The 20,451-nt window shown below is 41.3% G+C and overlaps 1 protein-coding gene across 4 annotated transcripts in view; it reads right to left on the reverse strand.

The window, feature by feature from the left end:
• plcg1 (phospholipase C, gamma 1) overlaps window positions 1–20,451 on the reverse strand; it is an 87,779-nt gene that overhangs the window by 15,006 nt on the left and 52,322 nt on the right. Inside the window, exons 21-32 of one of the 4 annotated variants that reach the window (XM_079802762.1) lie at window positions 16,686–16,763; window positions 16,476–16,579; window positions 10,471–10,564; window positions 10,294–10,363; window positions 7,742–7,905; window positions 7,452–7,548; window positions 5,464–5,688; window positions 5,236–5,384; window positions 2,597–2,711; window positions 2,346–2,507; window positions 915–1,021; window positions 580–830 (exon numbers count right to left, since the gene is read on the reverse strand). In XM_079802762.1, coding sequence (XP_079658888.1) covers window positions 580–830; window positions 915–1,021; window positions 2,346–2,507; window positions 2,597–2,711; window positions 5,236–5,384; window positions 5,464–5,688; window positions 7,452–7,548; window positions 7,742–7,905; window positions 10,294–10,363; window positions 10,471–10,564; window positions 16,476–16,579; window positions 16,686–16,763 — 1,616 coding nt within the window. The remainder of the gene's footprint in view (window positions 1–579; window positions 831–914; window positions 1,022–2,345; window positions 2,508–2,596; window positions 2,712–5,235; window positions 5,385–5,463; window positions 5,689–7,451; window positions 7,549–7,741; window positions 7,906–10,293; window positions 10,364–10,470; window positions 10,565–16,475; window positions 16,580–16,685; window positions 16,764–20,451) is intronic. The other 3 variants (XM_079802765.1, XM_079802763.1, XM_079802764.1) reach the window with 3 other exon arrangements.

The raw sequence follows: 20,451 nt of genomic DNA on the forward strand, positions 1-20,451 counted from the left end.
TAGAGTAGACGAGGTTAAACAAACCATGCGAATGGATCGACATTCTCTTGATTTGTGCTTATCGTTGAAAGTGCAACAATAAATACATTTCTCGAATGACAACAATCCTTGTGATTATAATTGAGCACTACTGTGTATTGACAATTCAACCTAAAGCATACCTTGGAGGTAAAAATATGGGTCTAGGGCCCTGAGTAATATTTCAATGTGACTTTTTCAGAGATACTGACAGTTTATTTGAGCTAAATATGACTATGATAATAGATGTAACATCAAAATGGACTTAAAATAAGACAAATATATCAGAATTGGATTCCTTGTATCTAACAAAGTAGAAAAAATGACATTATACAACAATTTAAGACTAAAGGAAGCTGAGATATAACCTATTCTCTTTTCAGTGGGGGCCAATTTGGATTTTATGGATATCTGCCACTAGGGGGGTCACCCTAACTTGTATCCATGCATTTTTGAAAACCTTAGGCCCATACCGAACACCCTGCCAAAAATGTAAAACTTTTCCAGAAGTGCCCAATTTTCATGAATTGCATCCTAGCTAGCTCTTTGAACCAAACACACCTCCTGTTCTCATGGTCCAACAGCGCCTCCTGTGACACTCTGAAGTCCTCCAGAGGGGACTGGTACCGGGCCTCAAACGAGCCCTCCCGAGCGCGGTATCCCAGGGCCTGACCCGGAGACGAGGGCAGAGGGGACATGGAGGACGTGGAGGAAACCGAGCTGGAGTCCCCCATACGCTCCCGGCCCACCTGCATGGCCACGCCAATCGCCCCGGCCGCCGAGAACGGACTCAACATCTCCCCGTTCTCATGCTGCAGAGGAAAAGAGGTACCATTACAAAACAGCAGATTCACTTAGTCTACCGAATGACGTTACTGAGGTGCGTTTCTACATACTATGATCTCATAGCCCACCCTTCCTCTGATGATGTCCATGTGCACCAGCAGGGACGCCAACTCTAGGTCCTCACTGTAGCTGTTCTTCAACGGGACTGACCGGTAGCCTACAGACGGACAGGGGTTTTTACATTACTGCAATATTCATTTCAGGGGTGCCCAATCCTGCTTCAACCCCAGCACACAAGTTTCTAAGTGATCCTAAAGACCTTGATTCACTGATTCAGGTTTGGGGCTAAACTCCATGAGCAGGACTGGACACATCCCCGATTTATTTAGACCAGGGAAAAGTTCCCTTTGGACTAGGGTTGGGTATCGTTTGGGTTTTTTTCGATTCCGGTGCCAAATCGATACTATTAAAACGGTACCGGTGCCTAAACGGTTCCTGAACAGATACTTAAAAGAAAAAAAAGGCCACAAAACGAGGTGGATGACATTAAATGACTTATTTTTTTTATTTTTTATTTAAATTGAACCATTTATTAAAAGTTTAATGTATACTTAAATGTATGAATATAAATAAATACAAAACACAATTTACTTATTTACAAATTATTACTGACTTATTTACAAATTCACAGTAAAACCTAAGCCACCTAACCCAACTACAACAAGCCTAATATAACTCTAAATAACAGTTACAGTAATAACAGCAGAGTCTGTATTCTTGATCTGCTACAAACCAGCTTCAAACTTCAGCTTTATTTTGAAATATGATCATATTCTCTGGCTAAATATTTTAGAACGCATCGCCTTATTGTTTCCATGGCGACGCGTCATGTTTCTCACATGATGACACAGCAGCCGCAATAGCGCTGACAGCTCAGCTGTATCGGGTTTATTTCGTTTTTTCTTTTTATTCAAAATATTCACGAACTTCTTAACTGTGTCACGAACTATCTGATATTCAAATGTGTGAGTGAATGTGTGTTAGTTGATCTATAAAGCGCAATGGGCGGCGCCATGTTAGTTTGCGCCTCAGAATCAGATCTGTCGGATTTACAACACTTGAGTTCATTCTCGTCTCACGAAATACATGAAAGTAAGTGACCAGTGAACTGGAAGAAGAATAGAGTAAACTATATAGTTACTATATAATGTGCATGTATCTGATGTGAATAAAACACGTAACGTTAGTCAAATTATAACCGTCTGAAAGGATGGTCATTGCCGCTTTCATAGACATCAGTGTGTGTTTTTTGCTAGTAGCCTACTTATGAGCATTTAAATGTCTGAAACCTGGAATAAACATGATGTGGTTGAAAACACTGAATAGTTGTCATGAGTTGTGATGTGACGAGCGCTGAGCGTCTGTCTCTGGCTCGGTGCCGGCCAAAGCGCGAAAGCACGTTTGAATTTTGGTACCGAAATGACATACCGGTTATATAATGGCACCGGGTTTCGGTACCCAACCCTACTTTGGACATTTACCTGTTTTGAGGCAGTTGATGGGGAATGTTGCCTGGGCGAGAAAGTTCTGGTCATTGAACATGTCGATTTCATAGACCACGAAGCGCAGAAATGCAAAAGAAGGATTGCACACGGTGAATCGGAAGGGTTTCCTGGGCCAGGTGGGGTTCAGACCGTTGTCCGCTGAGAGTAAAACAGGAAAATGGTTTGGTACAGATGAACTCCCAGGTGATCCCACATACCCCTGTAAGGTGTGTTCACGTCCACCTCACCTTCAGAGTCGGTCCTCTGCTTGGCGTTGTCGTATTCCGCTCCACAGACTTCAATCTCGATGAGAGGGCAAACGATACCTCGACCATGTTTGGGCAGGTGGCGTGCTCCCAAAACCTTAAAACACACAAACGTTCAGTGGCCATTTGGTCCGAAGACCAAACATTTAGTCTTTTAGTATGTGCTTGGCTTCTGGTAGCTTTCAAAGGGATCCCCTGGTGTTAAGACTTGTGGCTTAATATAACATGAATGATGTCTCTTACTGAAATATGTAGTAGAAAACTGCGTTATTTAAAAAATCCATTATATATTTGGACAATGGACGGCGCCATTTTGTTTGCGTTCTAGGTCGATGACGTAGAATGGTTACACTCGGCAATCAACTGGTGCTATTTTTACCACAACACAACTCAAAAACACACAGATCGGCCCGCGCACACACATCTGACAGACTGCTCTGTCTCTATCGAGATGTATTATGGGCTGCCCTCGTCAGTCTCCACGACAGGGGCTGAATCCGAAATCGCCCCCTATACCCTCAAATAGGGCATTATTTGAGGGGTAGCCGAAACCATAGTGCACATGCACTCATTCAATCCCACATTGCGCCGCAATAACTAGTGTACAGCCGATGTACACACAGCGGCTGCCCGACTTCACGCACTTGTTTTCATTCACTCCTCAAGTGAACTGTGTTAGTGGACTAAAGTAGGGTATAGTGAATGAGGGTTTAGGGGGCAATTTCGCATTCAGCCAGGGAGAGTGCTGGCCTGCAGAATCAGACCCAAGTGAAAAATTAGGCAAGTCAACCCTCATGTATAACATTACAGCTGATTGAGCGTGTATGTGTGTGTGTGTGTGTATGTGTGTGTGTGTGTGTGTGTGTGTCTGCGGTTGCCGATCTGTTGGTGTGTGTGTGTTTGTGTGCACACGTGTGTTTGAAATGCAATTACAAATCAACTAATTGGTTTTGCTTAACTCTGAAACAATTTTTCGAGTTGTGTTTTGGTAAGAATAGCTACGGGTAGCACCAGTTGATTGCTGAGTGCAACCATTCTACGTCATCGATCTAAAATGCAAACAAAATGGTGCCGCCCATTGTCCAAATATATAATGGATTTTTTAAATAACGTGGATCTTTCATGGGTTTTCAACTACATATTTCAGTAAGAGACATCATTTATGTTATATTAAGCCATACAAGTCTTAACACCAGGGGATCCCTTTAACATGTTGCCATTCTATGGTGACACTGTGTGAAAGTAATGGAAATCAAATCCCCTAGCCACATTTTTCGATCCGAGCACAAGTAGACGAGGGAGACACATTCCCGTTTGCACCTGGTGTTTTAGGCTCCGTTTACACTAATCCGGATACATTTGACAGAGTTGTCTAAAAACGCTCTGCATCCACACTATTGTTTTCAATCATTTATTTATTTTTTTTATCAATTTTTGCACGCGTGTAACGTTACCGAACGGTTTCCGAGTGCAATCTTTAACAGTTCACTGTCGGCTTGTTTTAAGTGCGGAACACACTTCAATCCGAGTTCCCACACGAACATATTAAGTATTCAGTCCATTTTATCATGAAATTCAAACGATAAATGCCGTTTCGACGCTCTATGTGGCGTGACTGATCACTGATCACAGTTCTAGCGGTCGAACTCGATCATCTGTGAAGGCGATCGATCATCGCTTACTAAGGAATAAACATGAATGACCATCTGAAGGTATGTTTACGCTTCATTCGCGCGAATCGCGTGTGACATTCACTGCACAACAGATGTGAATTCGCCTCATGGGCGGGGCTTCCGCCAGCGGCTCGTCTCGTTGAGAAATGGCTGACATGGGCTGTGTTTACACGTCTTTTTTGTTAAAATCTACTGTTAATGTGTGACAAAACGTAGTTTTAAGACTTTTTCAGTCGATAATGTAGTTGTTTAAAGCTCAAATCTGTGGTTTATTTATATAAAGAGTGCCTATTTGAACATTTTATCTGGCGTTTTCGGAGCTCCAGTGGATCAGCGGCGCTCGTTTACCCTGGCGAGAGCAGCCTTTCCTCGGCCATCGATCTTTGGTCTCATGGATCTATAATTTGTTCTGAGGCTGAGGGCAAAGTGAAGTTTCATTACTTTTTTTTATAACTGTACGTTGCAGTTGTAACGTTAGCCTACTAGCACTGACTTTGAATGTTTGAGTGAATTGTTTGCTTCATTTCATGTGTAGCTTATTATACCTTTTACTTATACTTTTGTATTATTGATCATACATAAACTTGCATTTAACAAAAAGAGACTGGGTTGTGTTTCACGTCATTTAATGTTATCACAGGTATAATCATATTGTCTGAACCAGATATTAATATACAGATTTTCTCCTCATTGTTGTCACTACTAGAGCTGGTTAACGGGGGGGCGAAATATCCGCCAAAGTTCAGATTTTTCAACTTGAGCGATTTGCACGAATCGCGCGTTCAAAACGTTCAATTCGCGTCCTTCGCGCCGCCTCAATCGTGCCGCAGAATGCCATTTCGCGTCTCTGCATTGACTTAACATGTAAATCACTCGCGCGAATCGCGTCCGGTGTGAACGCACCATCAGTCTGTCCTAACGCGGCAGGGGTGTGGGATGCACTTGTACCTCTATGCTCAGCGTGATCGGCTCCACTCCTCTCAGAGAGTGCCGGTCAAAAGGATCAAAGTTGTCGTCCCTCATGATTGGCGGCTGCAGCACGTAACCGCTCCTGCCGTTCAGCATGAAGAGAGCTTGATTCATCTGCATCGGCTTGTCTACAGAGAAACGATTACACCGTGAGGTGACAGGACGGACACCAAAGGACAGGACTGAGGGTTGTGGCCCTGTACTCACCTGCGGTCTGGAAGTTGAGGGCCACTAGCTGACTGCCACACAGCCACATGGGTAACGGGTCGTAGTTGGACGAGTCCAGGCGCTGGCCGCGAGGGTAGATGCGAGACAGCTGTAGCCGATTATACTGCAGGAACTTCTTTCCTTTGATACGGTTCACATACTTCTCTGCCTTGGTCTCGGGAAACGACGACATGTCCCGGAAACAGGCCCGCTCCGTCCCAATTTCTGTAAGAGACAGAACATGCCATTATACTAAACCTAACTTACTTTAGTAAAACACTGCGCATGTACAGAAAATCATGGAAAAAGCACTCCAGAGATGCTGGAAAACATCCTGAACTCAATTTAAAAAAAGCATCTCTTGTTATATAAAGTGACCGGGGCAGAATCCCATCAGGTCAGGTTTCAAGTAAAAGGCATTCACAGTCATTTTCTGGCAAATGTGAATATACAGTGTTTATTTAGCCATTAGGTTTCCAAGAGAGCGTCTTGTTAGACTAATCATGTGACCCCTCCTTGAGCGAATGAAAGCATTAAAAACGGTTTTAATAGTTCAGATTTAACATAAGTGCAGAATGATTATTTCCATGAATCATAACTACAGAACTACAGAAGAATCAAGTTTTAAACAGGAAAAATATCGAAACTCTTTGGTCATTTTTGAGCGAGATGCTAACGGTCTAATCAGATTCAATGATCTATGCTAAGCTATGCTAAAAGTGCTACCGCCAGACCCGGAGATCGGCTGAATGGATTCGGAAACGGTAAAACTCAACTGTTTAACTTTAGGGGAGTTGGAAAATGAGCCTATTTTCAAAAAAAGTGCTGTGTTCCTTTAAATCTAGTTTGAAGAAAACACCTATTGATGACTTCGAGTATAATTAGTTTTAATAATTCTGACTGACCAATACAAATAAGGGTTAAAATAGTGCAAATTTGGCAAATGTGAATATACAGTGTTTATTTGGCCATTAAGTTTCCAAGAGAGCATCTTGTTAGACTAATCATGTGACCCCTCCTTGAGCGAATGAAAGCATTAAAAACGGTTTTAATAGTTCGGATTTAAACGTAAGTGCAGAATGATTATTTCCATGAATCAGACTCATTATCAGTCAGAAATGTTCATGGAAGCCATTAACATGTATTAGTCAAAATATATGGAAGTAAACATTGCTGTTTATTGCTATGTATTGTAATATTTTGTGCATATTACAAATAATATTGGTGTCAATTTAATGAGAATTAATTACGGTCGAATTTGCACTATTTTAACCCTTATTTGTACAATGTTGGTATTGGTCAGTCAGAATTATTCAAACTAATTATACTCTAAGTCATCAATAGGTGTTTTCTTCAAACTAGATTTAAAGGAACACGCCACTTTTTTTGAAAATAGGCTCATTTTCCAGCTCCCCTAGAATTAAACAGTTGAGTTTTACCGTTTCTGAATCCATTCAGCCGATCTCCGGGTCTGGCGGTAGCACTTTTAGCATAGCTTAGCATACATCATTGAGTATGATTAGACCGTTAGCATCTCGCTCAAAAATGACCAAAGAGTTTCGATATTTACAGACAGACCCGGAGATCGGCTGAATGGATTCGAAACCGGTAAAACTCAACTGTTTAACTCTAGGGGAGTCGGAAAATGAGCCTATTTTCAAAAATAGTGGTGTGTTCCTTTAATAATTCTGACCAAACTCATTTTATATTTAAAGAGATTTTAAATATATGGCAAAAAGTGAGTTAGGCCAGTGTTATTTTAGTATCACTCATATACTACTTTATATTTTCGGTTTCATTTTAAAATAATGTAATTGTATTAATTATGTTAGTTTTTTGTATTACATGTTTGATTTATTTCATGAAATTATTTTTTTTATTCATTATTATAGTTTTAGGTAACAATAATAACCCTGGTCACGAGCTGGAGATTGACGTTTCCACGAGGCAACAATACGTTTGGATTTGAAAAGTGTTGTTCGTCTTACTGTCTTCATCAAAGGGAACCGGGCGGCAGTAGATGACAAGGTCCGACAGCTCTAAAGCAATCTTCTTTCTTCTTTCCATCATTTTACCCTCTTCGATCTGAAGGAGAACAAACAATCGTTACTCACATCAAACACTTTCACACAGTCCATGGGAAAAGCAAACCGATAACTCCAAAGAAATTGCATAAATCTGAGATAAACTTGACCACATGATTGTCTAGCATCTAATTTAGTAAGAGCTGGTCACGGTCAGTTACTGTTTTACTGGAGAGGAGGAGATAAGGCCTGACCTTAGCCTCAGAGGTCATGGTGACCTCGCGGATCTTCGCCACCCAGTCCTTCAGCTCCTCCTGTGAACTAGCGGCGATGTCCAGCACTGGGCCGGTGCGGGGCGAAGCCACGGGGACCAATGAGAAGACGAACTGTCTACTGCCCTTCCCTTCTGGTCTCACCACTACAGGAGCCACAAGATACACACACACACAAATATTTAAAAGTCAACGTGAAACATCATTTTACTCACTAAACTGATCAGGCATAACATTATGACCTAATATTGTGTTGGTCCCCCTTTTGCTGCCAAAACAGTACTGACCCGTCGAGGCATGGCCTCCACTAGAGTGCACTATTCCACTAGTTGATTCCTGAAGCATTTTTGCTTTGTGGCGGCACATTATCTGCTGAAAGAGCCACAGCCACCAGGGAATAGCGTTTCCATGAAAGGATGAACATGGTCTGCAATGCTTAGGTAGGTGGGACGTGTCAAAGTAACATCCACATGGATGGAGAACCCAAGGTTTCCCAGCAGAACATTGCCCAAATCATCACTGCCTCCGCCGGCTTGCCTTCTTCCCATAGTGCACCTGGTGCCGTGTGTTCCCCAGGTAAGCCACACACACACACATCCGGCCATCCACGTGATGTAAAAGAAAACGTGATTCCTCAGACCAGGCCGCCTTCTTCCATTGCTCCGTGGTCCAGTTCTGATGCTCACGTGCCACTGTTGGTGCTTTGGGCGGTGGACAGGGGTCAGCATGGGCACCCTGACTGATCTGCGGCTATGCCGCCCCATACTAGGGATGTTAACCGATGACCGTTTGACCGATGGTTGACCGTATCATTCTAAATAAGGGTATTATAGACAGTGGACTAAACGCTACTACAGTTAGCCATCTCATTCCAAAATCTTTTTGTGTGAAGTGAACAAATCCCTCACACTCAATTTTTCATAACTCGCCTGTTTGTACTTAATAAACCCATAAAGACAGAGGTCACAGCGTTTGGGTTTGCGCGCTCACAAGGTTTGCGGTTAGAGCCAGGGCAGACAGTATGAAGCGTGCAAAGAAAAGTAGTGTGTGGGACCATTTCACCAAAAAGAACGACACAGATGTGAGTTGCAACTTGTGTGATACAGTGCTTAATTAGAAGGCACACAGTGAGTTAGACCTGCCTTGGCCGGTGCGTCTTTTACGCATTCTGAAGGTGCCTGTTTTATCCATTGGTTTTATCATGTTGCAGTCTATTAGACAACATTCCGCATAAGATGGGCTTACATTTGGAAATATATTACATCTACATTTCAGTGGTAACACAAAAGGTGTTGATCATCATCTTTCTTTATTATTGTTAGCACTACCTCGAACTAAAGCGGCGTCTCTTCGGAGCAGTCATTTTCTTAAATGAGCCGCGGCAATGTTTCAAATGAGCTTCTAACGCTAGACAAATGCCTTTATTTTCAACGCGATCACCTTGTACCCAAACCATTTCGAAACTAAGGAGCCATTTGTCCTCCGATTAAAAACAAGCTCCTCAGCGCCGCGTTTGCAGGACTCATGTTTCGCGCAGTAGGGCATTTTAAAAAAGTGACGTGAGTGGAAGGCAGGCGGCGGCACCGGGACAGTGTGTGTGTGTGTGTGTGTGTGAGCGGGAGGCAGAGCGGCAGAGAGATGCCACAGTTGCGAAATTTGCAGGCGCGGCTCGCGACTGTTATTTCAAATAGCGCAGCATATTTTAAACTAATCGGTTAACCGGTTTCAACCGGCTAATGAGGCTCGGTGGTCGGTCAAGAAAATGTTTAGTTTTCGCCATCCCTAGCCCATACTCAACAAACTGAGATGCTCTGTGTATTCTGACACCTTTCTATCAGAACCAGCATTAACTTCTTGAGCAATTTGAGCTCCAGTAGCTCGTCTGTTTGATCGGACCACACGGGCCAGCCTTCGCTCCCCACGCCCATGACCCTGTGTCCGGTTCTCCATTGTTCCTTCCTTGAAGCACTTTTGATAGAGACTGACCACTTCAGACCGGGAACACCCCACAAGAGCTGCAGTTTTGGAGATGCTCTGACCCAGTCGTCTAGCCATCACAATTTGGCCCTTGTCAAACTCGCTCAAATCCTTACGCTTGCCCATTTTTCCTGCTTCTAACACATCAACTTTGAGGACAAAATGTTCACTTGCTTCCTAATATATCCCGCCCACTAACAGGTGATGAAGAGATCATCAGTGTTATTCACTTCACCTGTCAGTGGTCATAATGTTATGCCTGATCTGTGTAAGTTACAACAGGGCAGAAAAGACTATCACAACTTCCATTTCATACCTACTTTAAAATTTACATGCACTAAATTTGGAAGAAAATTACATATATTTTCACGTATGTGTGCGTATTATATTGTATTGCAAGGAGAGAAAATCATTTGAAAACTAAGTAAATAAGAGAATAATAAGCTGAAAATATAGCTAAAAAGCTGAACAACATTAAATGAATAATGACTGGTCTTTGTAAGGGCCTCAAACAGCGATGAGTGTGTATCAGGGAAGAGGAACAAACACACACTCACCGATCTGACAGGAAGACACGTCCACACTTCCTCTCAGGAGATCTCCCAGAGGACTGTTCTCTGTGGCCTGCTGGGAGAGAGAGAAAGGGTAAAGGTCGAGCACAGAGCGGCGTGAGGAGGATGACAGAACAACAACAAACACAAACACACGCGTCTGACTGGAGTTCAAACACTCACAGATCGGTCCGGCTCCACGGCCGTCGGGCTGATTTCCTCAACGTAATTCGCAGGGAACCACAGTTGCTTCTTCCCACCGCAGTCTCCCTTCCACCTGTGTGGAGAACACACACAGACACGTTTATTTTCAGGTTTTTCGTGTTGTTGTGAACTAAATCAACACTGGATGAGAGAAACGGCCCAGACAGGCTCCAAAAACAAACCCACACATCACCAAAAGCAGGTAAAAATAGGCTCTGGTAAGTAAACCAGACTTTCTGGCTAGATGGATATTACTGTTTCAGAAATTCAAACAGAGCATGGCGTAGATGTCAATATAAAAATGGAAAATTAGCAATGTTTGACCCTTCAGGGCTCAACAATCAGTGTCGGGGTAACACATTCTGGCCACTCTCCATTGACAAGCGTTTACTCCCTTGAAGGCGGTACTCTGATGAAGTTTAAAACTATTGGATCTGCCCAGAGTCACTCTGGATCTGCCATAACCAATCGCTAACGTTTGGTCGTGACGTATGTCATGCGCCGTTCGCCTCTGTTTCTCACATGGAAGTCCGTAAAAATAACTGTGCAGATTGTGCACACCACCTCAGTGATAAAACCTAAAACTTGTGCATTCGGATTGAGATTTATTCACAGTAGAGGGGATGTAAATAATGTATATACTGCAGGGCTCGACATTAAGCATGTTCACATGCTTGTCCTTCGGAGACAAAGTCAACTAAAAGACAAAGTCAACTAAAAACTCATCTCTTCCGTGAGCACTTAACCTCCTAAAAAAAAAAAAAAAATCTTTCCTTTCCTCTTTCTCCTCCTCTTTCCCTCCCTACTCTAGCCTGTGCTACACTGAGAAATGTACACGGACCAAGTATTTCAGGCACTTGTTGCGCTCACTCGACTCTTCACGACCAATCGCTTATTGTACCCCCAAGTTGTAAGTCGCTTTGGATAAAAGCGTCTGCTAAATGCATAAATGTAATGTAAATGTAAATCTGTCATCCACTTGTCCGAGTAAAAAATGTGCTTGTCCGAAAAAAAAAAGAAAAAAAAATTGTGTTGTAAATAAAATTTATTCTGAAGCAATATTCTCACCAGTGTTCAATCAGCTTTGACATATGGATATTTGTGATATTTTTACCTTTTATAAAGGGCATTTTATCTACCCTAATCTTATTAAATATAGGCTATGATTCAGATTTCCTTTTATATTCTTAAATTGGATCAATAAATTAAATTAGATGACACTGGCTGTTACCAGTCAAATTAAATAATTTACACTGAAAAATTACAACTGCATTAAATAATGTTATGAGATTGTTTTAAATATTTTTTGAATATACAAATAAGAAATGTTGGAAAGATGAAACTAAACCACCAGTAGGTGGCAGCATGTGACCGTCTGAATGAGTGAGTCATTGAGTCGATTCGTTCAAACACTGACTCATTCAAGAATGAGGTAGGCGTTTACGAATAGTTCATTGAATCTTTGATTCTATCGATTCATTCAAAATGCTGAATCATTCACTAACACACTGTTGCTGTGACACGCGTTCTGCTGTGATCTTTTGGAACTATTTTCGCTGCTGAAATAGAACAAAAACACTCAATATTGCATCAAAATGTATGTGACTTAATATTAATCATTGTTTATGGAACTGTCATATGAAATCAGTGTCATTTTCAGTTGTGATGTTATTCAGGAAAAAAGCACTCTTGGTAATGTGACGTTGCAACTGTATCATGTTATAAATATAAACTCCACATTTCTACATGTTTACGGCAGTGTGTTAACTGAGTTTCTCTGTGTGAGTGGTGCACATGTTTTGATTTCTCCTCGAGAGGCTGCGCGAGCGTCAACAGTGCAACATTACCGTCAGTTATTCATTATACATTATTATCATTCACTGTCAATCGCCACTTACAGTAATGAATGCAGAATCATTCTTGCATTTGGGTGATTCCCTAGTTATTTTATTTAATGACGTTTTATCAGGCTACTTGTCCGTCGGGCAAGTAAAATTCTCTTTCACTTGCCCCTTCAAAAAATCCACTTGTCCCGGACAAGAATTAATGTCGAGCCCTGTGCTGTAAATAAAATGTCATATGCATGGTATGATAAGAATAAATGCTGCCGTAAATAACGGCCCAATTCAAATGTTTATGTGCTTTTCTTCTTTTTATTTTTTGTGCGGTGATGAAATATATTGCGCTTATAAACACGAGTCTAGAAATGCATCCAAATGACAGCGAAGCGCAACCGTACGGTGCTCTGCAGGGGTCAAAAAGGATATAAACAGAGAATTTTGAAGCAATATATTTTTGAAAACTCAGAGATGTGGATTCGGACAGCAATTAAATTACCACACAACCTTGGTGTGTCTAAAACAGTAAGTCATTCGGCCGGGGATTTTTACGCGGGTGGTGGGAAACGGACGCCAATAAAATCACTGACGAGGAAAATTACCGTCCGAATAGGGCTTCAGCCAACTCCTTCACCACTAACGGAGTGAGCTGGAAAATTTAACTTTTCCCGAACCCTGTGGGGAGGAGGGCCACAACATCATGACCACCAACAGAACTCAGCAAAGATTGTTCTTGCTCCGGCTTTAACTTCTGGATATTCGGCAGCGGTGCAAGGAATGAAAGGCTTCGCTCGCATCTTTTCTCCGCCGCCGTTACTGAACTACAACTCAAACTAGCGTACGACATCAACGTCATCGTTCTCAGCCACTCCCTCTGTTCGCTGATTGGACCGGTAAAAAATTGTTCGGAGAAAACCTAAGAATATACCACAGTCCCAGACGGAGAACTGAAGAAAAATGACAATTAAGCGGAAGTATGTAGGAGGGCGGAGAGCGGTTTTACCACATTTGAGTGAAAATAATATTGAGTTGTATGAATCATTTTCAAATGACTGATTTTAGGCTACTGAAGAAAGCCTGGAAACAGATACACAAACATTCACTCTGATATGCTGAAAACTGCTATGTTAATGTTTCGTTGTGCATCGCGTCGAATAACGCAAATGGCATTACAATCTGAGAAATTCGAAATCCCTGGAAATCAATGTCCATTGTTTAACATTTTGTTAACAAGTCGTGAAATATTGCTGCATTTACTCCTCAAGTTCAGCGGTTTATCTAACCTCGGCTCGCATTCAAGTGCCACTGCTCGGTTTCTGTGGACAATAAATCCCACCTCCTTCGATTTGATTGGATATCTCAAACATTTTGACATTGACAAGCGCTTTTAGACCAATGAGACTGATCAGGCTAAATAGATTAGAGTTTTAAGACTTAGGCTACCTAGGCTATGTAAATGTACTATTATTTTTACTTCATATATATTTACGTAGCAATGGGCTGGCCCACATCGTCCAGCGGCCCTCCCGATATAGTCCAGCAATAGTTGTTATCTCCAACATGTTTGATGACGGAAAAAATGGATGATGTGCATGAAAACACTTTCTTTTTCTTTTTATTCACGCGTTCGCTTTTGATGTGCACACACATAAGGCTTATTCATTGCACTTTTGGTGCGAAAGGGCTTTTACATTTGCCAAATTTGTTTTGTTGTTGTTGTTAAAATCAAACAAGCAAGCTCAGCCCAGATAAGTAACCCAACTCAGCCCAAGTAACGCATTACTTTCTATTAAAAGTTTTAAAAGTAACTTTTCCCAACACTGACGACAACAACAGCCCGCTCACAACAAGAACGATATCTATAACAATAACTATATTATCTCCACACCAACAAACAATAAAGTTCTGTTCATTCTAAGCACGTCTGTCACTTCAAATGCTCAAGCTCTTTAAAGCAGGATGGATTCTGATTGGCTGTTTTTATCATTCATCAGCTGGAAAAAAAACTCTGAAACTGATTCCAACGATATTTTTCCTCTGCCATTATGGTTATAGTTTGGACTTCACTATTCTCACAGATACAGAATGATTATTAAAACGTATCGGCATAATTTGTGATTGAATTGTGATAGCCAGAGTGTAAGACGTTCACACCAAGGACGATAACATAGTGAAAACAATAAAGATATAGTTCTAAAAATTCACAACTATAACCATAACAACCCAGAGCAACAATATTGTTGTAATCTCTTTCAGAACGATTTTATTCCAGCTGATGAACGATTAAAACATTGACAGCCAATCAGAATCCAACATGCGTTAAAGCTTTAGCATTTAAAGAGACAGACGACAAAAATGCAGATTATAGCTAATATAGTTATCGTTTCTTGATGCGAACAGGCCTTCATTCTCAGGTCTGCTCTCATCCGTTTTTAGACCTTATCTACCTCATTTAGTGACATTATTTACCACAGTGAGGGTATCAGTTCTGTATCTATACTGCATCATTGTGGTCTTTCTGCCCCTTGAGTTTACCACTGTATCTTTAGAAACGGCTACCTGGTTCTTGTAAAGCCAAGCGCAAACTTAAAGACTCAAATTCCCAGAACATTGTCCTCCCCTCGGCTAGGAAAGTCTCACACTCACAGTAATGTCTTATTCTTGACAACAGATTTACAATCTGCTGTTGCATTGGCGGCTAGTCTGCACGTGCCTCTTTGAGAAATATTATAGATAGTTTTTAGTATATATTTGTGGCGAGCGAGAGCCGTGAGAGCGAGGCGAGGCCGGTGAGTGATTTGAAGATGCGCGTCACACCGGTGTCGGATCTCACGGAGGAGTGACAGGAGCATAAAACGAGGAGCGACGATAGTGAAGGACGAGAGAGGACCAGGCCTGGAGTTTACTTCGTGTTTTGTTTATGTTAGGGTTGGGCGATGTTCCCTAAATTGGCAGTTGACGATGTTTACAGTAAAACTATCTATCTCTTTACATAAATACTATTTTCTACTTAAAACAAATATTTTCGTTATTTTACTAACCCAGTGTTTTGTATGTGAACGCAGTTTCACGTGAATATTACCACTGGAGTGAAGCACAAAGCTTTGTTTAGCATAGAAAGGAAATAATGGTCAGAAAGCACTTTTTCATTCTGTTTTGCGATCTGGATATGGTCACTCGATTTTCAGTGAATTTTAACAATAGGCCTAGTCCATTTTATCCCAATGGACATGGACATCTCGTTCTTTTCCCAAATCTTCATTCACGTCGCACCCATTTTCACAGGGGATTATAAACGTTTCTTCCTTTCGTTTGCTTAATTAAGTCTATTATAACTATTCACATCCAGTATAAAAAAAACTGTAGGATGAATACTGTTTTACTTCAAATTTTATTTAACACAGTTTGTTCTTGTTATTAAACTTGGTAAGGCGTGTCAAGTTTGGTTTATTTGAATAGCGCATTTTACACACACACACACACACACACACACACACACACACACACACACACACACACACACACACACACACACACACACACACACACACACACACACACACACACACACACACACACACACACACACACACACACACACACACACACACACACACACACACACACACACACACACACACACACACACACACACACACACACACACACACACACACACACACACACACACACACACACGATTTTAGTTTAGTTTTCTCTGGCAGTGAATTATCAAACATTGCCTAAATGTCTTGACGCTGTGGAAGATAAAATCCGCTCTTCAGATCTTTTTGCAACATCAGGAGAAAACATGAAGATGAAGATATTCGAGAAGGTGTCTATCCAGCTTGTGTCCCACATTCCACTCAAAGCGCAGAGCGGATGTTTTATAGGTTGTAGTGCTAAAATAGACAGGCATGCTTATGGATGTTTCAGCCTCTAAATTTCCCCTGGACCCCAGTTTGAAAACTACCAGTATTTCAATTTTATTTCTTCTTAAATAATTCTATAGCTTCAGAACAAGCCCAAAAGACACCACACCAAAAAGAAAGATGAAAATAACATTTTTTTTTTTTTTTTTTTAAATGGTTGTAAAATGTTGTGGTGTGAATTGGCAGCTGTGTTTAGATATAGTCTGATACTCACCAGCCTCCTTCCTGTTTGTCCACATTTTGAATGATGGCGTTCTTATTGAAGGAAAGTTCATCATCTCGCTGGGCTTTGTATTCATACATGGCTCGTACTGTGCACTGCTCACACACACACACACACACACACACACACACACACACATAGAGGTGTCACACACTAAACCGAACATGATGGGAAACACTTGCAGCCTGAGAGCAGAAGTACCTTAAACGTGGGCATCTGATTGGCTTCCACATAGAATCCAGGGTTACGGCCCTCGTACAGGGATCCATAATCCGGCTCCTGCACACAGACACACAGAGAAAGAGCCTTCAAACTGCCATCCACACAAAAACAGCCTGAACAAGATGATCAATTCATTCCTGGACGGGATGTACAGATGCGCTCAAGGATACAGTAGCTCAAAATAAATTCCAGCACTCGCTGCAAACAGACGTTTTCTTCTTATGTTATAACAGCCTCTTAACTTGCGCCCCTATTTTTGAGAATTTTCTGATTACGACATACCCAAATGTCTGCAGCTCTTAAACCCTATGGTCTATATTCACCATTAAGAAGTATTTTTTAGAAAAGCTAAATATTCCTATAACAGTTTGCACTACCTTGAGACCGGCTGATTTAAAACAATTATTAAACTCCCTCCAAAAGCATGATGCTAGCTATGTTTACATGGGCACCTTTGTTTCAAACCGTTCCGATTGATGAATCCGAACAGTGTGAACATGAACGCTAAATAAAGTGATCGGGTTGATGTGCGTGTTTATATGTCACAAGTTTCCGATCGGAACTGATTTTATGGCATGCGCTCACTGCACTAATATATAGAATTAAAAAAGCACAAGGACTGATGGGACAACCCTGTCCTGCAGCACTTCACTGAAGATGAGGGGAGGATTTTTTGAAGGACACGACTATATTCAACACCATCAGCTCATGCATCAATACGCCATTTCTGTTAGTCATCACGTCACCTCAGCTCCAGCTACGCCCCGCCTCTTTGCCCATTTTCAGTTATCAGGGAGTGACGCTGCCAAGATGTTTTTTTACGCTTCAAAAATGCTCTTCAGAATCTTACGGGTGACGTCACGGACACTACATCCATATATTTTTACAGTCTATGGTTTTATGAGACTGCAGTTTTAAGGACAAAATACCCAGCAATGATGTTGACTTATGAATTTGCACACGGTTTGTCTGAAAGCATATTAAAAACACCACATAGGCATATAAATAACATTAAAAACTTGATTTTCACCACAGGTGGACTTCAAATTTTTTTACTAATTGACTAAGATGATTTTAGTGAATTCATTTTTGTCCCATCAAAGCTTTTTGAAGACGCTATCCCATGTGGACACTCCTGAGGTAAAACTGAGGTATTTGAAAACTATGACACGTTTAGTCTTGATGCATATTGTACCAATTAATATCTTTATTTATAGCGGTATGTAGTATTCATTTTCAGTGTTGCTAAAGATAAATGTTACTTTGTGCAATTTTCATATGACATTCACACAAATGACCGAACATTTCCCCACGATTGTTTCTTTCAAAAACAAAGAAAATCTTGCCGACTATTATGCTGAGAAAAGCAGATAAATAAAGATAGTTAAACAAGTATGACAAATATTACACTCAATTGAGTTCAATATTTGTATTTTTACACCATTTAACTTATTTATTAGTCATTGTAATATGGTTGGCCTTAAAGGTGCACAATGTAACTTTTCCGTCCACTAGAGGTCACCTATTCAAAACAAAGGCGTAGTTTGATGACGCCAAGTTTAAGCTTAGAATCTTGGGACATGTGGTCTTCAATCGGGATCGGCAGAAATCATGTTCATGGATGCGATTATTAACGGTATGAAGTAGAGCAGGACCGAGTGTTGTGGAGCTGAGGAACCGCTGGAGCGATTGTTAATGAGAAGAGAGGAACACACGCCTCGCGAGCAGCGGGACTTTTATTATGGTATAGTCGCCGGCGGGACTTTTATTATGCCAGTGTCGCATTTCCGCTTTTCCGGTCATGAGTATGAGGTAACGCAGCTCTGTTTATCATATTAGACACATCTGAGTGTGTTGAAAATGATGTTATGATGTTACTCTATGCGTTCTCTCAGCGGCTGCTATGACACTGGTTCACACTGCAGTGAGAGTAAAGCGTTTCTGCAAAATAAAACCGGAAACCGAGGCTAACGCAGATATGACGCCATTGACAGGCGACTCCCTCACAAGTCCCGGTTCCTTGGGTAAAATAGCAATTTCTCACGATTTACAAATAGTTGGAAACATTTGGGATATTTTAAGTACTCAACTGAACAAAATATATAACACTGGCCTTATGGTTTTTGGATATTTTACTGAAAAATGCTAAATAGTGCAGCTTTAAAACATGAATAATTATCTATTTTCCCTCCCCAATTATTTTTCCGGCCCATATTTGAAGCAGATATCACATTTTTCTCTAAGTTCTCTTATTTCAAAATGCTTAGTCCTTTTGTAACATAGAAAGATCGTATACTGTTATCCATCAGTTGCTGTCTTGCAGCAAAACATCAGGGCGATTGAGTGCAGAAGCAAGCAGTGGGACATTTCAGTGAGATATGTGATCGTGTATCATCTCAGTGAGCTTTTATTACATTTTATGAATGCGCAGTAGGCAGTACGAGTCTTCCGGCGTTTCAGTTCAAAAACAGTTTTTGAATGAAAAACACCGCTTTCAAATGTATCCGGATTAGTGTAGACGCCGTAGCCCACGACTACTGGAAGTTGCATAAAACCAGTCAATCCCATTAGAGCTGGGGATTTCAGCCACATCTTGGCATTTCTGTGTGCATCAGACTGTAGGTGTGCAACCTGAGACTTGCAGCAGGCCTACATTTTTTCCTCTAGATACTAATTATAGGCTAACCACTGAAGCTCTTTCAGGGGAACTTACATGCATCAGTCACACACAGGAGAAGGAAGTTAACTACAAACCAGAAAGACCAACACAAATGATGATAAGGTACATGGTATGTAAGCTGTCAGATCGGGAAGTCCAGATTTTGAGTTTATACACGTGAGTAGCACCAGTGAGTGCTTTAAGTTAATTATCAAGTGAATCCGTGAAAGGATAGTTCACCAAAATGTCCCTCATCTGTCTAGTGGAACATGCACAGCAAAAACCCCAGTGTTAAATTAACACTCCTCAGAGTTTATTTTAGTCCACACTCGAGTGTTAAAAGTAACTCTGAAACGGTGTTAAAGTTAGAGATAATTAAGTGATTCATTGAGTGATGATTGACCATTAGTGATGAATGCCTACTGTTAACAAGCAGAATCTCTGTAGTTTTAGTTTGAGCCTTGATTTCTAATATTAGATTGTGTCTGGCTGCTGTAACTAAGTTATTGCAGCCAGACAAACCAAGATGAAATGTAACCAAACCAGGGGTTGTTGGTTATGTTGTGACGTAAATATAATCAGAGATTGGGCTGAGAATGATCTCAGTTAAAGGAACACGACGACTTTTTGGGACTTTATCTTATTCACCGTATCCCCCAGAGTTAGATAAGTCCATACATACTATTCTCATCTTCGTGCGTGCCATAACTCTGTCAGACGCACCCCCCCGCTAGCCTAGCTTAGCACAAAGACTGAAGGTAAACGGCTCCAGCTAGCCTCCTGCTCAATAAGTGACAAAATAACGCCAACATTTTCCTATTTACATGTTGTTATGTGTATATAGTTCAAGGAACTTTGAGCCGTAACATGGGTTAGCGGCGCAATGATATTACACAGCGCCTGAAAATAGTCCCCAGCGCTCTCTGTGCAAGCAGGTTGTCACGTTGGTTATGTCGACGGAAGTTAGCCTATTTTCAGGCGCTGTGTAATATCATTGCGCCGCAATGGATGGAGACGTTTACCTCCAGTCTTTGTGCTAAGCTAGGCTAGCGGTGGGTGCGTCAGACAGAGTTATGGCACGGAGAT

Source organism: Gobio gobio (assembly GCF_949357685.1).
Source record: "Gobio gobio genome assembly, chromosome: 21".
Classification (NCBI taxonomy): Eukaryota; Metazoa; Chordata; class Actinopteri; order Cypriniformes; family Gobionidae; genus Gobio; species Gobio gobio.